This window comes from Bactrocera dorsalis, chromosome 3 (genome assembly GCF_023373825.1).
Source record: "Bactrocera dorsalis isolate Fly_Bdor chromosome 3, ASM2337382v1, whole genome shotgun sequence".
Lineage (NCBI taxonomy): Eukaryota > Metazoa > Arthropoda > Insecta > Diptera > Tephritidae > Bactrocera > Bactrocera dorsalis.
Window position 1 is genome coordinate 17967275 of NC_064305.1, and position 18009 is coordinate 17985283.

At 37.4% G+C, this 18009-nt stretch overlaps 1 protein-coding gene across 2 annotated transcripts in view; it reads right to left on the reverse strand.

Annotated features, from left to right (window-relative positions):
• LOC105224716 (uncharacterized) overlaps positions 1–16600 on the reverse strand; it is a 94225-nt gene extending 77625 nt beyond the window's left edge. Inside the window, exons 1-2 of one of the 2 annotated variants that reach the window (XM_019989692.3) lie at positions 16339–16600; positions 11268–12585 (exon numbers count right to left, since the gene is read on the reverse strand). In XM_019989692.3, the coding sequence (XP_019845251.3) occupies positions 11268–11717 (450 nt within the window). In that variant the 5' untranslated portion in view covers positions 11718–12585; positions 16339–16600. Of the gene's footprint in view, positions 1–11267; positions 12857–16338 lie in introns of both variants that reach the window. The other variant, XM_049452558.1, reaches the window with a different exon arrangement.
• Between the last annotated feature and the right edge of the window lie 1409 nt (positions 16601–18009).

Sequence of the window (18009 nt, forward strand, 5' to 3'; positions counted from 1 at the left end):
AATCCATACAGTTGCAATTACAACAATTTACGACAACAAGAAATACATATATTTTTTGAGAATTAAACTGTAACTAAGATCCGGATGCAGCTGATTCCTCCAATTCGACTTAACTTATGTGATTACCAATATTTTAATTTTTTTTTCAAAATTTTAAATTAGAAACGAAAATCATTATTTCTGGTAATTATCGATAATTCTCGATTACATAAAAATGTGTATCGATGACTTCGACAATTTCGATAAAAAAAATCCGAGGTTAGTAAGTCAAACAAAAAATTATAAATTGATTGATGAATTGATAATTTAGCCTTTATTGTCAAATATCTTATTTTCTTCGATAAGTTCGCATTAGAAATTTAAAGCAGAAATTATCGAAAGATGTATCGATGTCGATTCAAAAATTTTGATTTAGTATGTTAGTTTACATTATAAATGTTAAAGTATCGTTTTTGAAATTATCGATAATATTTAATATATCGATTAGTGTACACAGTTTCGATAAATTTACACTTAGCTTTTTTTAATATTTTAAATTTTTTTCAATATGCTATTATTATTAAATTCAAACTTGTGACTATAAAATTTATCGATAAATCTAGATTGAAAAATATGTATCAACGAATTATAGTTGCGATTATTGTGATTTATTTCCATACTTTCATATTAAGAATACAAAAATGTCGTTTTAGAAATTATCGATAATTTTTAGTATTGGAAAAATATTTATCGTTCTCTATCACAGTTTCGATAAACTTTGTATTAGCATTTTCCGTCTAATATTTTGGTGTTTTTTCATAAGTTCGCATTAAAAATTCCAAGCAGTAGTTATCGAAATTATCCAGATTGATCTAGATGGTTTAATAACATTTTTTTTTGGCTGTCTAATTTCTTATTTTTTCGATATGTTCACTTTAGAAAGTCAATATGAAGGCTGTAAAAGTTATCGATATATCTTGATTGTTTAAAAATATGTAACGAAATCTTCCGCAGATTCGAAAATTTCGAATTACTTCGATATGTTTACGTTAGTTACGCAAACCATTTGCTTCAGAAATTATCGATAATTTTTGCTAGTTTAATGTATCGATATATTGCATAGTTTCGGTAAATTATAAATTATCGATAATATATTAATTTAAAAAAAAGGGCGATAACTTACGAAATTTCGATACATTTTTATTTAGTCTCTTTTTGCCTATTAACTTAAATTTTCCGATATGTTCACATTAGGAATTCAAAGAATAGTAGTGGCTGTAAAAATTACCTTTACCTCTTCATAGTTTAACAATGTGTATATACATACATATGCCTTCAGCAGTTTTGAAAACTTTTTTCGCTATTTTGATATTAAAATTGGAAGGCAATGAATTTATCGATAAATTTTCATATTGATTATTTAAAAATATGTATCGATAACCTGCAAAATTTCGATACATTTTTACTAATCTTTTTTCGTTTTAATATTTTATTTGCTTGATATTTTAATTTTAGAAATTTAAAACAGTGGCTAAAAAATATCGATAAATATTGATTTCTAAAAAACAAGTGTTGAAATCTTCCACAGATTCAAAAATTTTCTTGTTTTTCGTGAAGTTCTCAATAGAATAACAAATCAGTTGTTTTAAAAATTATCGATAACTTTCGATAGTTCATCGTGTATCGATATCTTGCACACCTTCGTTAAATTTTTACTCAGCCTTTTTTATCCAATATTTTTCACATTAGAAATTCAAGCCAGTGCTGTAGTAGTTATCGATAACTCTGATTCTTTAAAAATATGTATCAATGTCTTCAACAGTTTCGAAAACTTTATGTATTACTTTGACATTAAAAATGCAAAGAAAACCTTTTGAAATTATCGATAATTTGGTAGTTTAAAATATATAACAGTTTCGATAAATTTTTTTGGTAAAAAAATTGAATTTTTTTCGATATGTTAACGTTGGAAATTAAAAACAGCAGCTTTATTAACTTCACATTAGAAATTGAAATTAGTGGATATAGAAATTATCGATAAATGTATCGATGTTTCAGTTTCGAACAATTTGATTTTTTTCATTGTATTCACATTGGTTATGTCAAAATAATCATTTTAAAGATTATCGATAAATTTTGTTGTTTAAAAATATACATCAATAACTTCATTTTTGTTTATTTTCCATAAGTGTAATATTTTCAACAATACTTGCACGCTTTTTGTTACACAACAAATATTTCAACCGCAGCTGATGGCGGCGCAAAGCTCAAATGGTTGCAAGAACCTCTTAGGTACCGTTTATAGAGCGCGGCGTCAATGGTTTCTCGAAGAGGGAGAAGAGAAGAGGCTAATGCAATGTTCCAGCTTGCTTGTGTTGCACCGTTATTTGACTGCTCGGTCGCTTGGCGCGCCGTCAACAGCCAAAAAGCATTAGCTGCAACGTCCAGACAGCTTGATGTAAACAACCACACATACACATACGCATAAGCAAGTGAGGCGGCAACAACACGTCGCATGTCACTTATTTGTGTGGCCAGTCAGTCGTACATATGTGTCCTCGCGCGTCAGTGTTGCCGTGTTGCTGTACTTCTCTGTTGCTCGGCAGCTCCTGCCGTCAGCCCTGCTCATCCTTGCATTGAATTGACAGTCTGCCGGTTTGCCTGCCGTATGGCTTTGGGCCACGAGCCGGGCATTTGTGCTGATGCATCATTGATGGCTTTTTGCATACATCACTGCTGGCCTGGAGTATCCTATCTCGCTTTACTTAATTCTTTTTTTCTTTTTACTCCTATATTTTTTTTTTTCGAAGCATTCACGGCGTTTATTTTATATTTTTCGTATTTCCTGTTTTTCGCCATTTGAAGCTTTTGTTCGCCGTAGAAATGGGTTGCAGGACGTTGTAGTCAGAATTACACTGGCACTTTGGCACTCTAGTCCATGATGTTGGCGCTAGTCAACGCTGGAGCTAGTCAATGGCTAACTGTGGCGCGCACTCAGCAAATTTCTGCTGAACACAAAATGGACTAAAATTGATGATGCCACTTGATATGGTGAATGAGTTTTTCATTTATTTCTATTTGAACTATCAGTATGTACTCGTAGGTACTTGGTACTTCCGCTTCCCGGTCATTCATGTGCAACGGGAGTTTTCATTTTTCAATCGCCCACAATGCAACGAAAATTTCAATACACTTCTCAATTTCTCTATTTTTCTTTATTTCTTTGTTTTTGTTTGCTTGTTTTCTGTTTTCATTCTTCATTTGCAGTTTGGTTTTTCATTTCAGTTGGCATTTTATTCTCATTTCGTCTTGTGCATTTTCCTTCGTAGGTATTTTGTGATTTGTGCTCTGTGTGGTTATGTTACATGCGACACAGGCGCCCGGGGCGAGTCTCCGGGCATCTTTTGCGGTACACCTGCTGTGGCGAGTCCAATGCTTGAACGTTTAATTAGCAGCACTTTGATTTGTCCGTCCTACTGTTAAGCACATCAATTCGCAAGGTTATTTGTGAAAAAATACTGGCATTTATACCTTGATATGTCTACGCACAGTGGTGTGTAGAAAAATAGCAACATTTGCCGTAAACTGTGCAAATATATCACATTATGTAGAGGAAGAGAAAGCATAGGGTCATCGAAACATTGCAGTGAGTCACAAGTCATTGAAAATTGTTGAATAATAGGGATCAGAGCATATGGCTCCAGCATCTTTTTTATTGTTTTCAAACCTCAAAATAATGCTGGTCGCAAAAAGTTTTATCGAGAGTAAAAAATTAATACAGAGGAAGAAAATTGTATACTTGGAAGCAAAATACAAGTTTTAGTACAAGAATGTGGGATAGCACTATGCAAAAAAAAATAATAAATATCAATAAGCAAAGGCAGGTCCAGGGTACGCGCCATTAGAGTGGCCAGTGCGTTTAGAACGGTCTCACATGAAGCGGCCAGTATCATATCTGGTCTTATGATCTTTTCATGATCTTAGGGCTAAGTAGAGTCGATTAATAATCTGAAGCTATGAATAGGCATCTAACGAAAGACGAGCGAAAAAGCGAGATCCAGTCCGAGCCTCGAAGAGTGGCAAAGACAATGGGATACGGCAGAAAAAGAAATATCGACGCATAGGCTCATTAAGTACGTACTAGCTTGGAACACGGGAGACAGACTTTTATCTGACGCAATACTTGACGGGCCATGGCTGTTTCAGGGAGTACCTCCACAGGTTCGTCCATGATGAGGACACAAAATGCTCAGTCTAAAGCAAAGCGAATAAAAACGCCAAGCATATCTTTTTCTCCGGCTCGAGATATGTAGTGGAGAGAACTACCATCGAAAAAATAATAAACTAAAGAATGACGCCCGACAACGTTATAAGCCACATGCTGCAATCAAAGCTGGTATGGGTAAACATGAAAGAGCGATCCAAGAACTCAGGGTAAGATAACGGCAGCGGATAAGCTTAAGACCGGCTGAATAATTCCGCAGAGAGTTTGTGTATAGCAAAAGTAATGCCTAAGTTAGAATGCCTGGTTTGAAGACCGCCATAAGCAGTATATCGCCTCCGAAGTGTGAGGCACTTATCATATTGATATTATTTCATGTTTGGAACACGCCATCACTAAAAAATTATAGGTTATTTTGACCACTGCGTCGCAGAGATTTAGTTCGGTTGGATAGATGCTCCCTCTTTTTGGTTATGGTTTATATTTCTGACTTCACCTGGATGTCTAAAAGTATAATATCCGAGATATTTTCTATTCCTTATGGCTTTTTCTCTGCTCACATAACGATGAGGGATATGCGGACGAAGCGAAGTCACTAGAGAAGCGGCGTTGTAAGCTTTTTCACGCATGATCGAACCCCGGAACTCAGGTTGGAGAGGAAATTTTCTGTAAGGAGCTATTCGTCAAGCCTAATTTTAGACTGCCGGGTGACTATAGGGTGTATTAGATATTCCTTCCTTAGGGTAGTGGTAGATGCACTGCATCGAAGTGCGGGGTGGTGAGCATTCATGTCCATAGCAGAGCGGTAATACTAGCGTTCAGAATTAGTCAAGTATTATCTGTGCTCACTAATAATAGCATCAAGCTACAGGAAACAAAGTTTATTAGCTCGCTCGAGGGGGAGTTTTGTTCCAAGCGCAACGAAATGGGAATGACTTAATACCCGTTGTCCTCTTTCGAACTAGATGGACAGATAGTAAAATTGAGACTTTATACAGCGACCTATGGTCCCTTATATCACATATTTCACAAATGCGCAGCACCCTGAACAATACCAAAAGCCTACTGGGAGCGACTGAGGTGATCCTTGCCTACGTAGATGGGACCTAGGAACTTGAGTCTGCTTCTGCAAATTGCTGAGCAATGCAGAATCAGGTGTTCTGATGTATCCTGTTCCTTGTTGCAGGATCGGCAGTTTGCGTAATAGACTATGCCCATGTTGAACCAGTGCTTCCTGAGCTTACAGTACCCTGTGTAGAGCACGACAAGGACACAGAATTTGTCTAGGAGGAGATTGATCCCAGACGTTGCTTGGCATGGTGTATTCTTGCCACCTGCTACAAATGCTGTTCTCTCCTATATAGTGTGAGACCACACTGCAATGCATGGTTCTAGCCCCATCATCCTTGATGCTGGCGTAGAACGAGGTAGTTCGTCGGCCAGGTGTCTACAATAAACCCATATTTGGTGTATCCCGTTGCTGATAAGCGGTTAAGCTTTCATGTACACTCCTCCGCTAAAAGCTATTTAACCTCATACGCTGACATCGCCCTTAGTGCCGCTTGGCTGTCGCTCAGTACAGAGATACGCTGGTTGCGATAGTTGCAGTAGAGACTGATTTTTGCACACTGAATTTTAGTAAAGACTTCTGCTTGAAAAATCCTTGGAAAATGTCCAATTGGTATGGATAGTTTGGTATGCGGCCCCACAGTGCCAGCTCCTATGCCTTCTCAGCAGTATGTCGAGCATGGAATTGATTCACTCCACCTTATTGTCGAGAATAACTCTGAACTTTTTTATAAAGTTAACTATCTTCTTTACGCCGTCCCTTAGAAGAAGTGACCGTATGTAGTGTGTCTTCCCACAGGCGAGCCGTGGCAGTTTCGGTTGTTGAAGACCTGTCGAAGACTGTGTTTCGAACTAGCACTGCATGAACTTAACAGGTTTTGGTCGATGACCAACTTTGTACCACTGCGAGATCATTCTAACTTAGAGATAAGAAGAGTAGATCTACTGATCTACTGTCTTTACCTATGAGCTCGGTGGAGACGATTGTATTTTCATATACATTGAAATGTGTACGAGCTGGATCATCGTTGTCCTCTTGCGTTCTAGCATTGGATCATGGACCTCGTGTGAACTTAACAGGCGTTGGTCGGAGTTCAGCTATTGTGAGACTGCGAATTTCTTCTGGCTTAGAGGTAGTGTACGGGGGATCTACCAAGTTAGTTCATCTTGCCGCAACTGACCGAATTTTTTGATGTAAACGGGTACATTAGGATTTTCTCAGCTGCGTGTGATGTGGTATAACTACTTGCCAAACTTCCTTTGGATTCATAGGCAAAAATATTTTGGAATCATTATTAGTTGTTGAATTTGAGATCCAAATATCTTGAGAAGTACCGCTCCAAATTATCAAGTACATTCGTCGTTTTAAAGAACTAAAATAGTATAAGTTCAATTTGGTACGAATTATATGGCCACAATGCTTTACTTTAATCCTTGAGTGGTTGGTTCCGCAACTCCTTCCTTGTTGGTATCATTGCTTTCAAGTCTTTACCATCTCATCGCTTATTCAGTGTAATATATTTACCATGTAATATTTTAATTTTACTTTTATGCAAAATGTGAATATAAAATAAGAATTTATTACCGTAAAGCGAAAGCGTTGCGTGTGTCGCCGAGGGAGCGCACTCACTTGTAAATCCCTGAATAGAAAGATATTCAATATAAAGGAATCAAGTTGAGTCAACTGCACAGAAAGTGCATCAACTTGGCTTACTGGAATAACAAAGGCAAACTACCACACTGCAACTCACTTGCTACTTAGGTATTCAAATGCAGCATGTAAGTTTGTATACTTGTATGATTATGAGCGCATACGTGCGGTGGTAGAGTGTCACCACCCAGCAGTTCTAATTGTAAGACAGACTGTCTCGGGGCTAAGGCAAGACTAGCCCATTTCAGCACGAACCAAATACTTTAACGAATTTCAATATGTTAGTGGCAAGTAAAGACAGGACTCACGAATTATTAGGCTGCGGTTGGCCTGTACTAGGAGCCTAACGTCCAATGTAGTGGACTACATTGTAGTGCCACTACTTGATGTTGCAACTACATGGCAACGTAACAACAGCGCACGAACATGCTTTTAACGGTGTCGAGCAGAACCGCGCGTACAGCAGCTCAATGGCTAAGAAGATGATTTATGGGCATCCATATGCTGGCGTAACAATAGCGGCAAGCATATTGACGAGCCGCTGCCGCAGTTAGGCATATTTATGCCATTATGTATGCAAGTGCGCGGTATTGGTGGCTTTTTGATCACTCATACGCCATGTAGTACGTCAATAAATGTGCCCATATGAACAGCCTAGTTTGCCATTATGCGACAAATATATAGCAACGTCATGTACAAAAGCATTTAGGGTATCACAACTGTGTCGAAATAATGTTATATATTGTAAGCATGTATTGAAGTTTTACATATGAACGTTGGTTGCACCTGCTATGCAGTTCAATTAAGTTAAATTGCTTTCGTAATTATATTTTGAGAACTGACTGAATATTTCAAGTGGTGGCGCATATATTAAGCAGGAAATAAGTAAAAACGCTAAGTTTGGCGACATTGATGTTATAACATCCTTCAAAGATGCATTTTTTATAGCATAAATAGATATGTATATACTATCTTGATATAGTTTGTATGACAGCTATATGCTATAGTGTTCCGATCTGAACAATATAATTGCCGATTATAGCGCCAGCTAAAATAATAATCTATGCCAAATTTCATGAAGATATTATGTTAAATAAAAAAGTTCTCCATACGAGGACTTAATAGTGATGGTTCACTTTGTATGGCAGCTATATGATATAGTGAACCGATATAAAAAATTTCTTAGGAAGTTGCAGCATTGTCTTAGATAATTACCCATGCCTAATTTGGTGAAGTTATCTTGTCAAATAAAAAAGTTTTCCATACAAGGACTTGATTTCGATCGATCAGTTTGTATGGTAGCTATATGATATAGTGATCCGATATGAACAATTTCTAAGGATATTGCATCACTGCTTTAGGTAACAACCCATGCAAAATTTGGTGAAGATACCTTGTCAAATAAAAAAGATTTCCATACAAGGACTTCATTCTGATCGTTCAGTTTGTATGGCAGCTATATGCTATAGTGATCCGATATAAAAAATTTCTTAGGAAGTTGCAGCATTGTCTTAGATAATTACCCATATAAAATTTGGTGAAGATATCTCACAAAATGAATAGTTCTTCATACAAGCACTTGATTCCAATCGGACAGTTTGTATGGTAGCTATATCTTATAGTGATCCGATATCAGCCGGCAAATGGGCAGCTGCTTGAAAAGAAAAGCACGTGCGAAATTTTTCAGATCGATATCTCAAAAACCGAAGGATTAGTTAGCGTATATGTTTATAGACAAAAGGACATATCTACCTAGACTTATCTCGTCACGGTTCCCAGACGCTTCCTGCTGGGTGTTACAAACTAATTCGCAAACCTAATATACACTGTTCAGGGTATAATGATAGTAAATCTCTCAAAATTGAAGTAAATCGAGATATCTGACATTTTAAAGATGTAAAAGAAAATTTGGTTTCTTGGCTAAGCGAGAACTGAGCTACCAATGAACTAGTGATAGAGGAGCAGCATTTTTAGCCGTTTATTCATAAGGAACCCGATAACAGTATACCATAGATACATATTTTTTAATAAATAAAACTTCAGAGAGTTTGAGCCCAAGCGACAGTCATCCAACGATTCCATAGAGTGAAAATACGCAATGCCTATGGAATAAAGGGGAGGACATCAGCAGCGACTCTTTTATAGCTGCTCCGTTAGGACGCTTGAATAACAAAATCACGGAAAATGACTCTATTGAACGAAACAGATAATGTTCTTTCATTAAGACAACGTATCGTGTTACAAAGAACTGAAAACGGTGGTAAAATTGCTTGAATCGGTCTTTGAATTGCTTCTACATCAGCCGTATTTTTTGGAACTGGCTCGCAGAGTCTTTTCTCGTTCTCAGTTCTCAAAAGAGTGTTTTTTGGAAAAATATTTGGAGAAAGCGGCCACTTGATGAAGCAAAAGGCAAGTAAAATACATTCGATTGTAAATTTTCCGGGACTACAGGCTTGCGGAAAGGATTGGAGGATTGGAGAGGAGTATATTGTAAGGTAATACCTTTCAACTACAGTTTCTTGGCTTTCATAAAGTGTTTCTATAATTAGACGGATTTGGGTACTTGACCAAAACGGAATCGCAGGAAACTGTAAGGCTGATAAGTTTGCTAGATCCGGTACTTCTGTTTCACTGGCTACGGAATGGAAATGAGTAAGAGTTTCGCTTGCTTTATACGGTTTACTATTGAATGGTTGAACCGCAGCTCAGTTCCGTAAGAACTGGTCAGTTTGTAGTAACTGTGCAGTCCCAAGGTCCATCTGGAACGAGGTAAATCGTAAGGGACTACTAAGCTCTTCGAACGCAGCTGACTTTTCAGTAGTTTCAGAGCTTTTATATGGTAACTGTCCGATGGCGATTATGAGCGGTAAGATTGAAAATTTTACCGGATGACATGTACTGCTTGTCTTTGGCAAATCAAGGCTGTAGCAGTTTTGCCTGTATTTATCTTGTCTATTCTAAATGTGATCCTCACCTAACATTAGAACTACCAAATTTTGATTAAACTAAAAATTTTTAACGTGAGATACATTATTCCTGATATCAAAAACAAAAACCTGTACACCTGCTGTAAATATTTATTGATAAGCGTTGCCCCTAATTCAGAACTTTCATTAAATAAAATGAGAAGGAAATTAATAATTGAAAGGAGTTGCCACTTAATTAACAATTTTTAATGTATAAAATGAAAATGAAAATATTTATTTGTAAGCGTTGCCACCTAATTCAGAACTTTCATTAAATAAAATGAAAAGGAAATTAATGATTGAAAGGAGTTGCTACTTAATTAACAATTTTTAATGTATAAAATGAAAATGAAAATATTTATTGGTAAGCGTTGCCACTTAATTAAAAACTTTTATTGAATAAAATGAGAAGAAAATATTTATTGATAAGTGCTGCCACCTAGATATAAAATTTTATTACATAAAATGAAACTATTTTTAGATAAGTGTTGCCACCTAATTAACAATTTTTATTGAGAAAAATCAAAAGTCAAATAATTTATTATTTATTTATTGATAAATGTTGCCACTTAGATACCAATTTTTAGTGAATAATATAAAACTATAGTAATCGTTGAGGGGTGTTGCCACCTAATTAACAATTTTCATTGAAAAAAATCAAATAATTATTGATAAATGTTGCCACTTACATAGATAAAAATTATAATTGAAAAAAAAAATGAAAATGAAAACGTTTATAAATAAGCGTTGCCACCTAATTAGCAACTTTTAATTAATAAAATGAAAATTAAAAAATATTATTGATAAGCGTTGCCACCTAATTAACAACTTTTATTGAACAAAATGAGAAATAAATTTTTTTTTGATAAGCGTTGCCACCTAATTAACAATTTTTATTGAAAAAAATCAAAAGTTAAATAATTATTGATAAATGTTGCCACTTACATAAATAAAAATTACAATTGAAAAAAAAAATAAAAATGAAAACATTTATAAATAAGCGTTGCCACCTAATTAGCAAGTTTTAATTAATAAAATGAAAATTAAAAAATATTATTGATAAGCGTTGCCACCTAATTAACAACTTCTAGTGAAAAAAATGAGAAATAAATTTTTTATTGATAAGCATTGCCACCTAATTAACAACTTCTAATGAATACAATGAAAATGATTATTGATGAGTGTTGCCACCTAATTAAGAACTTTCTGGGATACAGCCTCATAAAAATCCACTTCGAAAATGGTGAAATCAAATTAGAAGTTTGCAATAATTTTAGAAACATGTACAAGAGAAGCCGTTGCTGCTACTGAACGGTAACTATCAAGTATCATTGCAAATATATAAAAAAAAACAACAACAGTTTTTCGTTTTGGTACTCACCTTGTTTGAGTAGCCGTTAAACTTTAGTAGCTTCTTGCACGACTTGCCACGGCTCTCGAAGTAGATTTCCTGCGGCGTGCGACGCGACTGCGGACGGCGCGTATGACCCGAGTTGCATACGGCCGACACGACAGCCGCGGCACTCGGTGTGGCCGGCACATTCACATGCAACGCTTGATGATTGCCGCCGTTTGAAGGTAGCAGGCTATTCAAGTTGTTATAGTCGCTGCTGCTGCTGGCTGTTTTGGCTGTGCCGGTGCAAAGCAACCGGCCGAGTATGCCACAACAGCCGATGCGATGAGGTGGCGGAGTGCCTGGAGCGACCGGACGCAAGGCAAATGATGGTGCGGTGTTGTTATTGTTGAATTTATTGTTGTTGCTATACGAGCCCGCCGATATGGTCATTAGTTCAATGGCGCTGGCTTTGCGCAGATTAACATCCATTTCCATGGCCCGGAACAAGGCGATCGTGTGTGTGGTTGCAGTGGGTAAGCTGACGGAAATTTCTACTCTGTCTAGTTGCAACAAAGTGTCTAAGTGACCGCGCTGCTTTGCCGTTCAAGTTGCTGTTTAATTTTTTAAAATATGTGCTTCGCCGCTACCAGCCAAACACACTGATTTTGGAACACCACTTGGTTGTTGCTATTGTTGCAAGTTGCCCGGTTTCCACGTCTGCGTTCCGCAGTCTCTAAATGTTCATAAAATTCTGGGAGCCAAAACTCAATGAGAATTTTTGTTTACTGCTTACTTCAAGTGCGTTGAGGTCCAACGTAGTGGGTTGTAGCCGTACTTCCCGTCAGCGCAAACGTGCGTAAGTTTATAACGGGAATGCTGTTATCAGTTACATACACATTTCGTAGCTATACTGGTGGCTACGTCGTTGTCGAAGTATAGCAACTTGTGGCAAAACCCGAGCTGTGGGGTGTGTTGGTCTCTCCCCTAATACTCGCTTCCGAATTTATGTGCGTCTCACTTGTTTTCCTTGCAGCTACTTACTGCCGAACAAATAGTTGTTTTTGTAGACACTCAACATACTCTGATCTATATGGTGCGTGTGTATCTTGTTTGTTTGCGGGTTGCCACCAACGGCTCTCACGCTTACTTATCACTCAATTTGCAGCTTGTCAACTTTTTTGTTAGCGGAATTTGAATATTATTATGCATTCCAGTGAGTTTCTTAATTATGAAATATTTGTTGACATTCTTGTGTGTTTTTGTTATTTTTTGCTAAAGTTCTTAATTGCACAGCTTCCTGTTTTGTTAGTGTTTCCTTGGCTTTTTCCCTTAGCTGTTTACAGTTTGCGCCACAATTTAATCACTTCAAAAGACATTAACAAATTTTGCTTAATGACGTTTCCGCAAAACAAGAGAAGCTTAATTTTATGGTCCAGTTCTTTGGGGAGTCATTTATAATGGCAATGTGTCGGCGCTGATAAGGGTTGCTGCAATGTACGTGCCAAGCTTTAGTTGTCAATTGTCAGTTAGTATTAAGTATTTTTTAATTAGTGACGAATACTTGAAGTCCATAATTCAAGTGTCCTTATGATATATTAAAGTGGTTGTATTATTAAGATGGACTTGTGATTTATCTGTATGAAAGCCACATTATATGGTAATTTAGACCGAGAACAAAATGTTGAAGATAATTAGAAGACGAAGTGGTAGCTTTCATACTACACTGAAAGATGTATTAACTCTAAAAGTCTCTAGCTAGCTCAAAGGACACAAATATATAAGAAAGAAAAGCTGCTTCCATACTTTTGTAACTTTTTTTTAATAGTTAGGTGGGTAATGTAAGGTCTCAGATAAGTATTGTTGGAGCACTCGTGAAAAATGGATGCCAGCGACAAGAAATGTCTCACGTTACAGTTTTTATTCGATCAGGTCAAAAAGCCAAGTTTTTTTTGTGTTTCGTGGGGGTTGGCAAGGAATCATCTATGTACTATGAGCTCTCCTTCTTTGGCCAAACTCTTATCTTGGACCTGTATCGCCAACAAGTGGTCCATCTGCAGAAAGCAGTCGCTTAGAAGCGGCCGGCCTTGGCCAATAGGAGAGAAATTGTATTCCATAGGGACAACGCTAGGCGACATACATCGATAGTGAGCTAGAAACTTCGAAAGCTTTGTTCGTAGGTTCTTATGCATCTTTCCCATAATCCGGACTTGATATATATATATTTTCCCGTAGTTCCTAGGTGGAACATAGGGCCTCCGGACTTGGTACCAAGAGATTGCAACCTGCTCCTGTCAATGGCAAATGATTTTGCTTGTGGAAACTTTGTTTCAAGAGATAAGAAAAGTACTGCGGAATATTTATGGTTCCTTTCTTTGTATGGGATATACGATGACATTTTCATAGTTCAGCGAATTAAGAGACAGCGGCTAGGCTGGCTAGGTCATGTTGTCCGATAATTTCCACTCTGTTTGAAGAACCAGATGGAGAAGGACCTGGCTACAATTAACGCCAAAGAGTGAAAAGGAAAAAGGGCTGGCGCGCTGTTCTCTTTAGAACGCAACTCAACGATTTTGTAACCGAGAAGTCGACATAATCAGTTTGATTTTGGTTCTGTGGCTGATTCTCAAGATGAGATATTGTACTTGTACTACTATATACGGTACTTTCCGATATAAACTTAAAATAAAAAGTACTCCTAATAGTCAGATCTTACAAATCGACAAAGCGCTTTGATGTCAGTGCAAATCTGCTTATACATTTTATTTCTGAGCTCCGAGCTGATTAAGCTTCAATCTCGCAAAGACGGGACAATTAAGAAGGAAGTGGTGAGATGCTTCTACCTCATCTTCTTCGGAGTTTACAACTGGTATCCGGTAACTCGAATATTATCAACCTTGAATGGACAGTTAGATACAACTAGGGTAGCGTTAACCTTACTGCGGGCAAGGAGCTCAGGAGCTAGATCTCTTGCGTTGCATTTTGGGACAAAAGGCTTTTGCGACGGCTCAAGAACTACCAATGATAACCCAGCGTTGGTCAAGCTCCTGCGAAGCCTAACTATCCAGTAGAAAAACACATGAGAAGCTGAGCTCTGAATTATTGATAGTGACGCTAAGGTGTCTTTTCTTGCTAGATTGTCGGCTTTGCAATTTTCTGCGCTTCCGCTGTGTCTCGGTAGTACTAGTCTTATCAAGAAGTAACGAGATGCCGGTGATAGCGACTTATAGGCATTCCTTAACTTCTTGTACACAGGGTTAGTAACTCGACCAGCTAGCTGACATAAGTAGTACTTTGCTATTAATTTGCAAGAACCATAAGCAACGATAATTTCATACTACAAGACAAAGAAATTGATATTGTAGAAGCCTTTATCTACCTAAGCAGTATAATATTCGCCGAAACCAGTGCAAGAACAGATATTTTGTTGAAAATAAATTTAGCAATAGTCGCAGACGTTGTCTTGGTACTGTTTTACGGATATGAAGCTCGAATCTTAACCGACCACCTTACTGTAAAGAAACAGAGCTTTCATAATAGAAGCCTACGGCGTCGCCTCTAGGTGTTGTGGCCAAACGTTATCAGTAGCGACGATCTATATAAAATGTAAACTGGAACCCATGGGACAAATTTGCGAAGGTGAAGATGAATAGGTTACATGCTGCCGACAAGCTTTGGATTGGAACCTCCAAGCGAGTCATAAGAGAGCCCGTCCTACGAATACGTGGTGGAGAACCCTACAAATAACAAACCTTGGATGCGGAAAATCGTGAAACGAACTAAAGATGCTTGAGGTCTTATACTCCATTAGTAGTTGATGACGGAAATTATAATAGACACTAATACAAAAATGAATGACAATCGGAAGAAGATGCATTAGAAGCTTGAAAAGTTATTTGAAATGAAATGAACCGGTCATGAATCTTTCAGATATTGGAAAAGCTCTTCGGTGATATTTTTTTGTTTGTTCTTGATTGGTAAAAATCTTTCAAAGAGGGTCTAGAACGCTTTGACGACGATTTACGTTCAGAACGGCCACTAACATCCACCGAACATAAACACGTCAATAAAATTAAGGAATTCTTGCTTGAAAATCGACAATTATCAATCAGAGATCTTACTAGCTTCGTTGAAATAACGGAAGGATCAGTGAAATACAGTTTGAAAGATCATTTAAGCCGAAGGAAAGTTAAAGCACAATTGGTTCCAAAATCACGAAGTTTTTTCGAAAACGAGCTTTGCGTTAACGTTTGTGAAACAATGCTTTCCGACTATCACGATATCATGAGATGTATTATTACTGGTGATGGGTATTAGATCCGGAGACAGACCATCAATTGGCTGTATATCGTGGAAAAGCTGAGTGGAAGCTGAAGAAACCGCGACAAAGCGGTTTAAAAATCAAGGGTGTGTTGACCTGAACAACTGTTTTGAGGACTGGAAGAAACATTGGCACAAGTGTGTTAGGACTTTGAGGGGAACGACATAGCTTTGGAAGAATAATTCAAATTTTTTTAAATTATGAACAAAGTTTTACTGTTTTTTTCTTACAGTAGTATGTACATATATTAACTAAACACTGCTTGAAGTCAAAATTGTTGCGTTGGCCAGGCATACTCCCAAAAGTACTAACAAACGTAGATATACGATACTCAAAGTACAAGCCCATTTATATAGGCGAGTGTGTACATGAACTCCACACATTTACTTCTTCAATGTTGTCCTTGTTGCCATAACAACAAATACAAACGAAAGCAACAACATAATAACGGTATGTTTATGTATATATATAGCATACATATACGGAGGGGTATATGAAAAGCTAGAAGATGCGCAGCGTAACTTCCGCTCCGGAAGCTAATAGATACATATAACCTCGAATATATTTACATATATACAAGTACATGTATGTATATATGTATGCACCTAAATAAACACCGAGTAATGTAGACGAATATCGGTTTCAATTTAAAATATGTACATATATACATATGCTTTAAGCAAGTGTCGCTGGCGCCAGCGCATATTTTTTTATATTTTTTCAAGCTTTTCAAGAGGAAATGGAAAAATTGCCAAAAACTCTTAAAAAAAGAAAGCAAAGCACACGCGTTTAGTTAACCTTTTTCAAGCACGACATTATATTGTTGCTTAACAAACTTCGATTCTGCAACACAATTCCTTCGCGCACTTATTGAACCACACTTTCTGCGACTGTAGAAATACTACTTTTTGAATAATTTACGATTTTCCCGCCGTTTTCGCGCGCACACACCATATAAAGCGACTGCACAAAAGCACCGCCGACCGCAGCAAAAGACGCACCCGACCGCGACAGCGTAAAATGTCCAACTGTACGTGTGGTTTATACCGTTAGCGAGCACATTTGTCGACCAACTAACGGCAGCACCACGCTACGCTCAGCCATTAAGCAGTAATAGCCTTGTTGGCGTGCCGAAGCGACACGAAGTGCAAAGGATTGTGTGGAAAAGCTCTGTTTTTTACTCGTCCATTACAAGTCGGCTGGAGAGCGCGACCGACGAGTGCACAAGCGTAAGTGCGCCGACGTCGAGAACAGTGCTTGTGAAAAGTAAACGTTTGCGGCAATTTTTATGAATGAACCGCAAAGAGGTTGGTGTATACTACTACGGGTATACTAGGTGCCGACGCTGGAGTGTCGCAATTTGTACGCCAAAGCAGTCGATAGTAATATGTAGTATGTGTAGTAATGCGGTGGGTGGGTTGTTCCCTTCGGCTGATAGCATTTAGCTCGGCTGTTTGTTTGTTGTAGATATTGCTTTATTTTTGTTTCTTGTTTTGTTTTTGTGAATGCCGCAATAAATTTTATTCACCCAAAATGACATTAATAACCTTTCGCTCGAGCACCTTTAACTTCGCAAATAACAATTGATAGGTCGGGTAAAGTGGCGAGTAGTGTAGGAAAACCACGATTTTGATTTAAAATAAACAAAAGAAAACCAAAATTATTTTACTCAAATTTGAAAATTGAGTTATCTTTTTGTTGAGAGTGTTTTTTGTTGAGTATTTTTAACGTCCATTTTAATTAATTAATCGTTCGCAATAAGAATAAAAAGCCTGGAAGTATTGACAACCAAGGGAGACGAAAATTAAATATTTTGGTTATATAAAGAAAAAGTGGTGTTAGGTGTGATTTATTCTACAAAAAGTGAGATATAAGGACGCTCTAAGTAGTTGTATTTTTTTCAACAGTCTTTTTTTGACAATTCACGCGTGAGTCGTGTCAAGCTGTCATGTTATTTTTGTTCAGTATTGTTTGGAATTTCATCATGGAAACACTTACGCCTGAACAACGTTCACAAATCGTCCAATTTTATTACGAAAAATCAAGAACTGAAGCCGCTTGATCTTCTCAAGCGACATCGCTCTACCGGCTATTTCAGTTCCAAGTTCCAAGAAGATCCGCCGTAATCGAGCCTAATTTTGTTCGGCGATGAGGCCCTTATCTGGCTCAATGGGTATGTAAACAAGCAAATTGCCGCATTTGGGACGAAAAGCAACCTGAAGAACTTCAAAGGCTACCATTTCATCCAGAAAACGATTTGGTGTGGTTTGTGGGCCGGTGGAATAATAGGTTCACATATCTTCAGAAATGATGCCGGTGATGACTTAACCGCGACCCTTATCGCGGCTTGATAACCGACTATTTGATGCCTGAAATTGAAACTAATGATCTCGGCGATATTTGGTTTCAACAAGCCGGTGCCACTTCCCATACATCGCATCAGTCAATGGATTTATTGCAAGAATACTT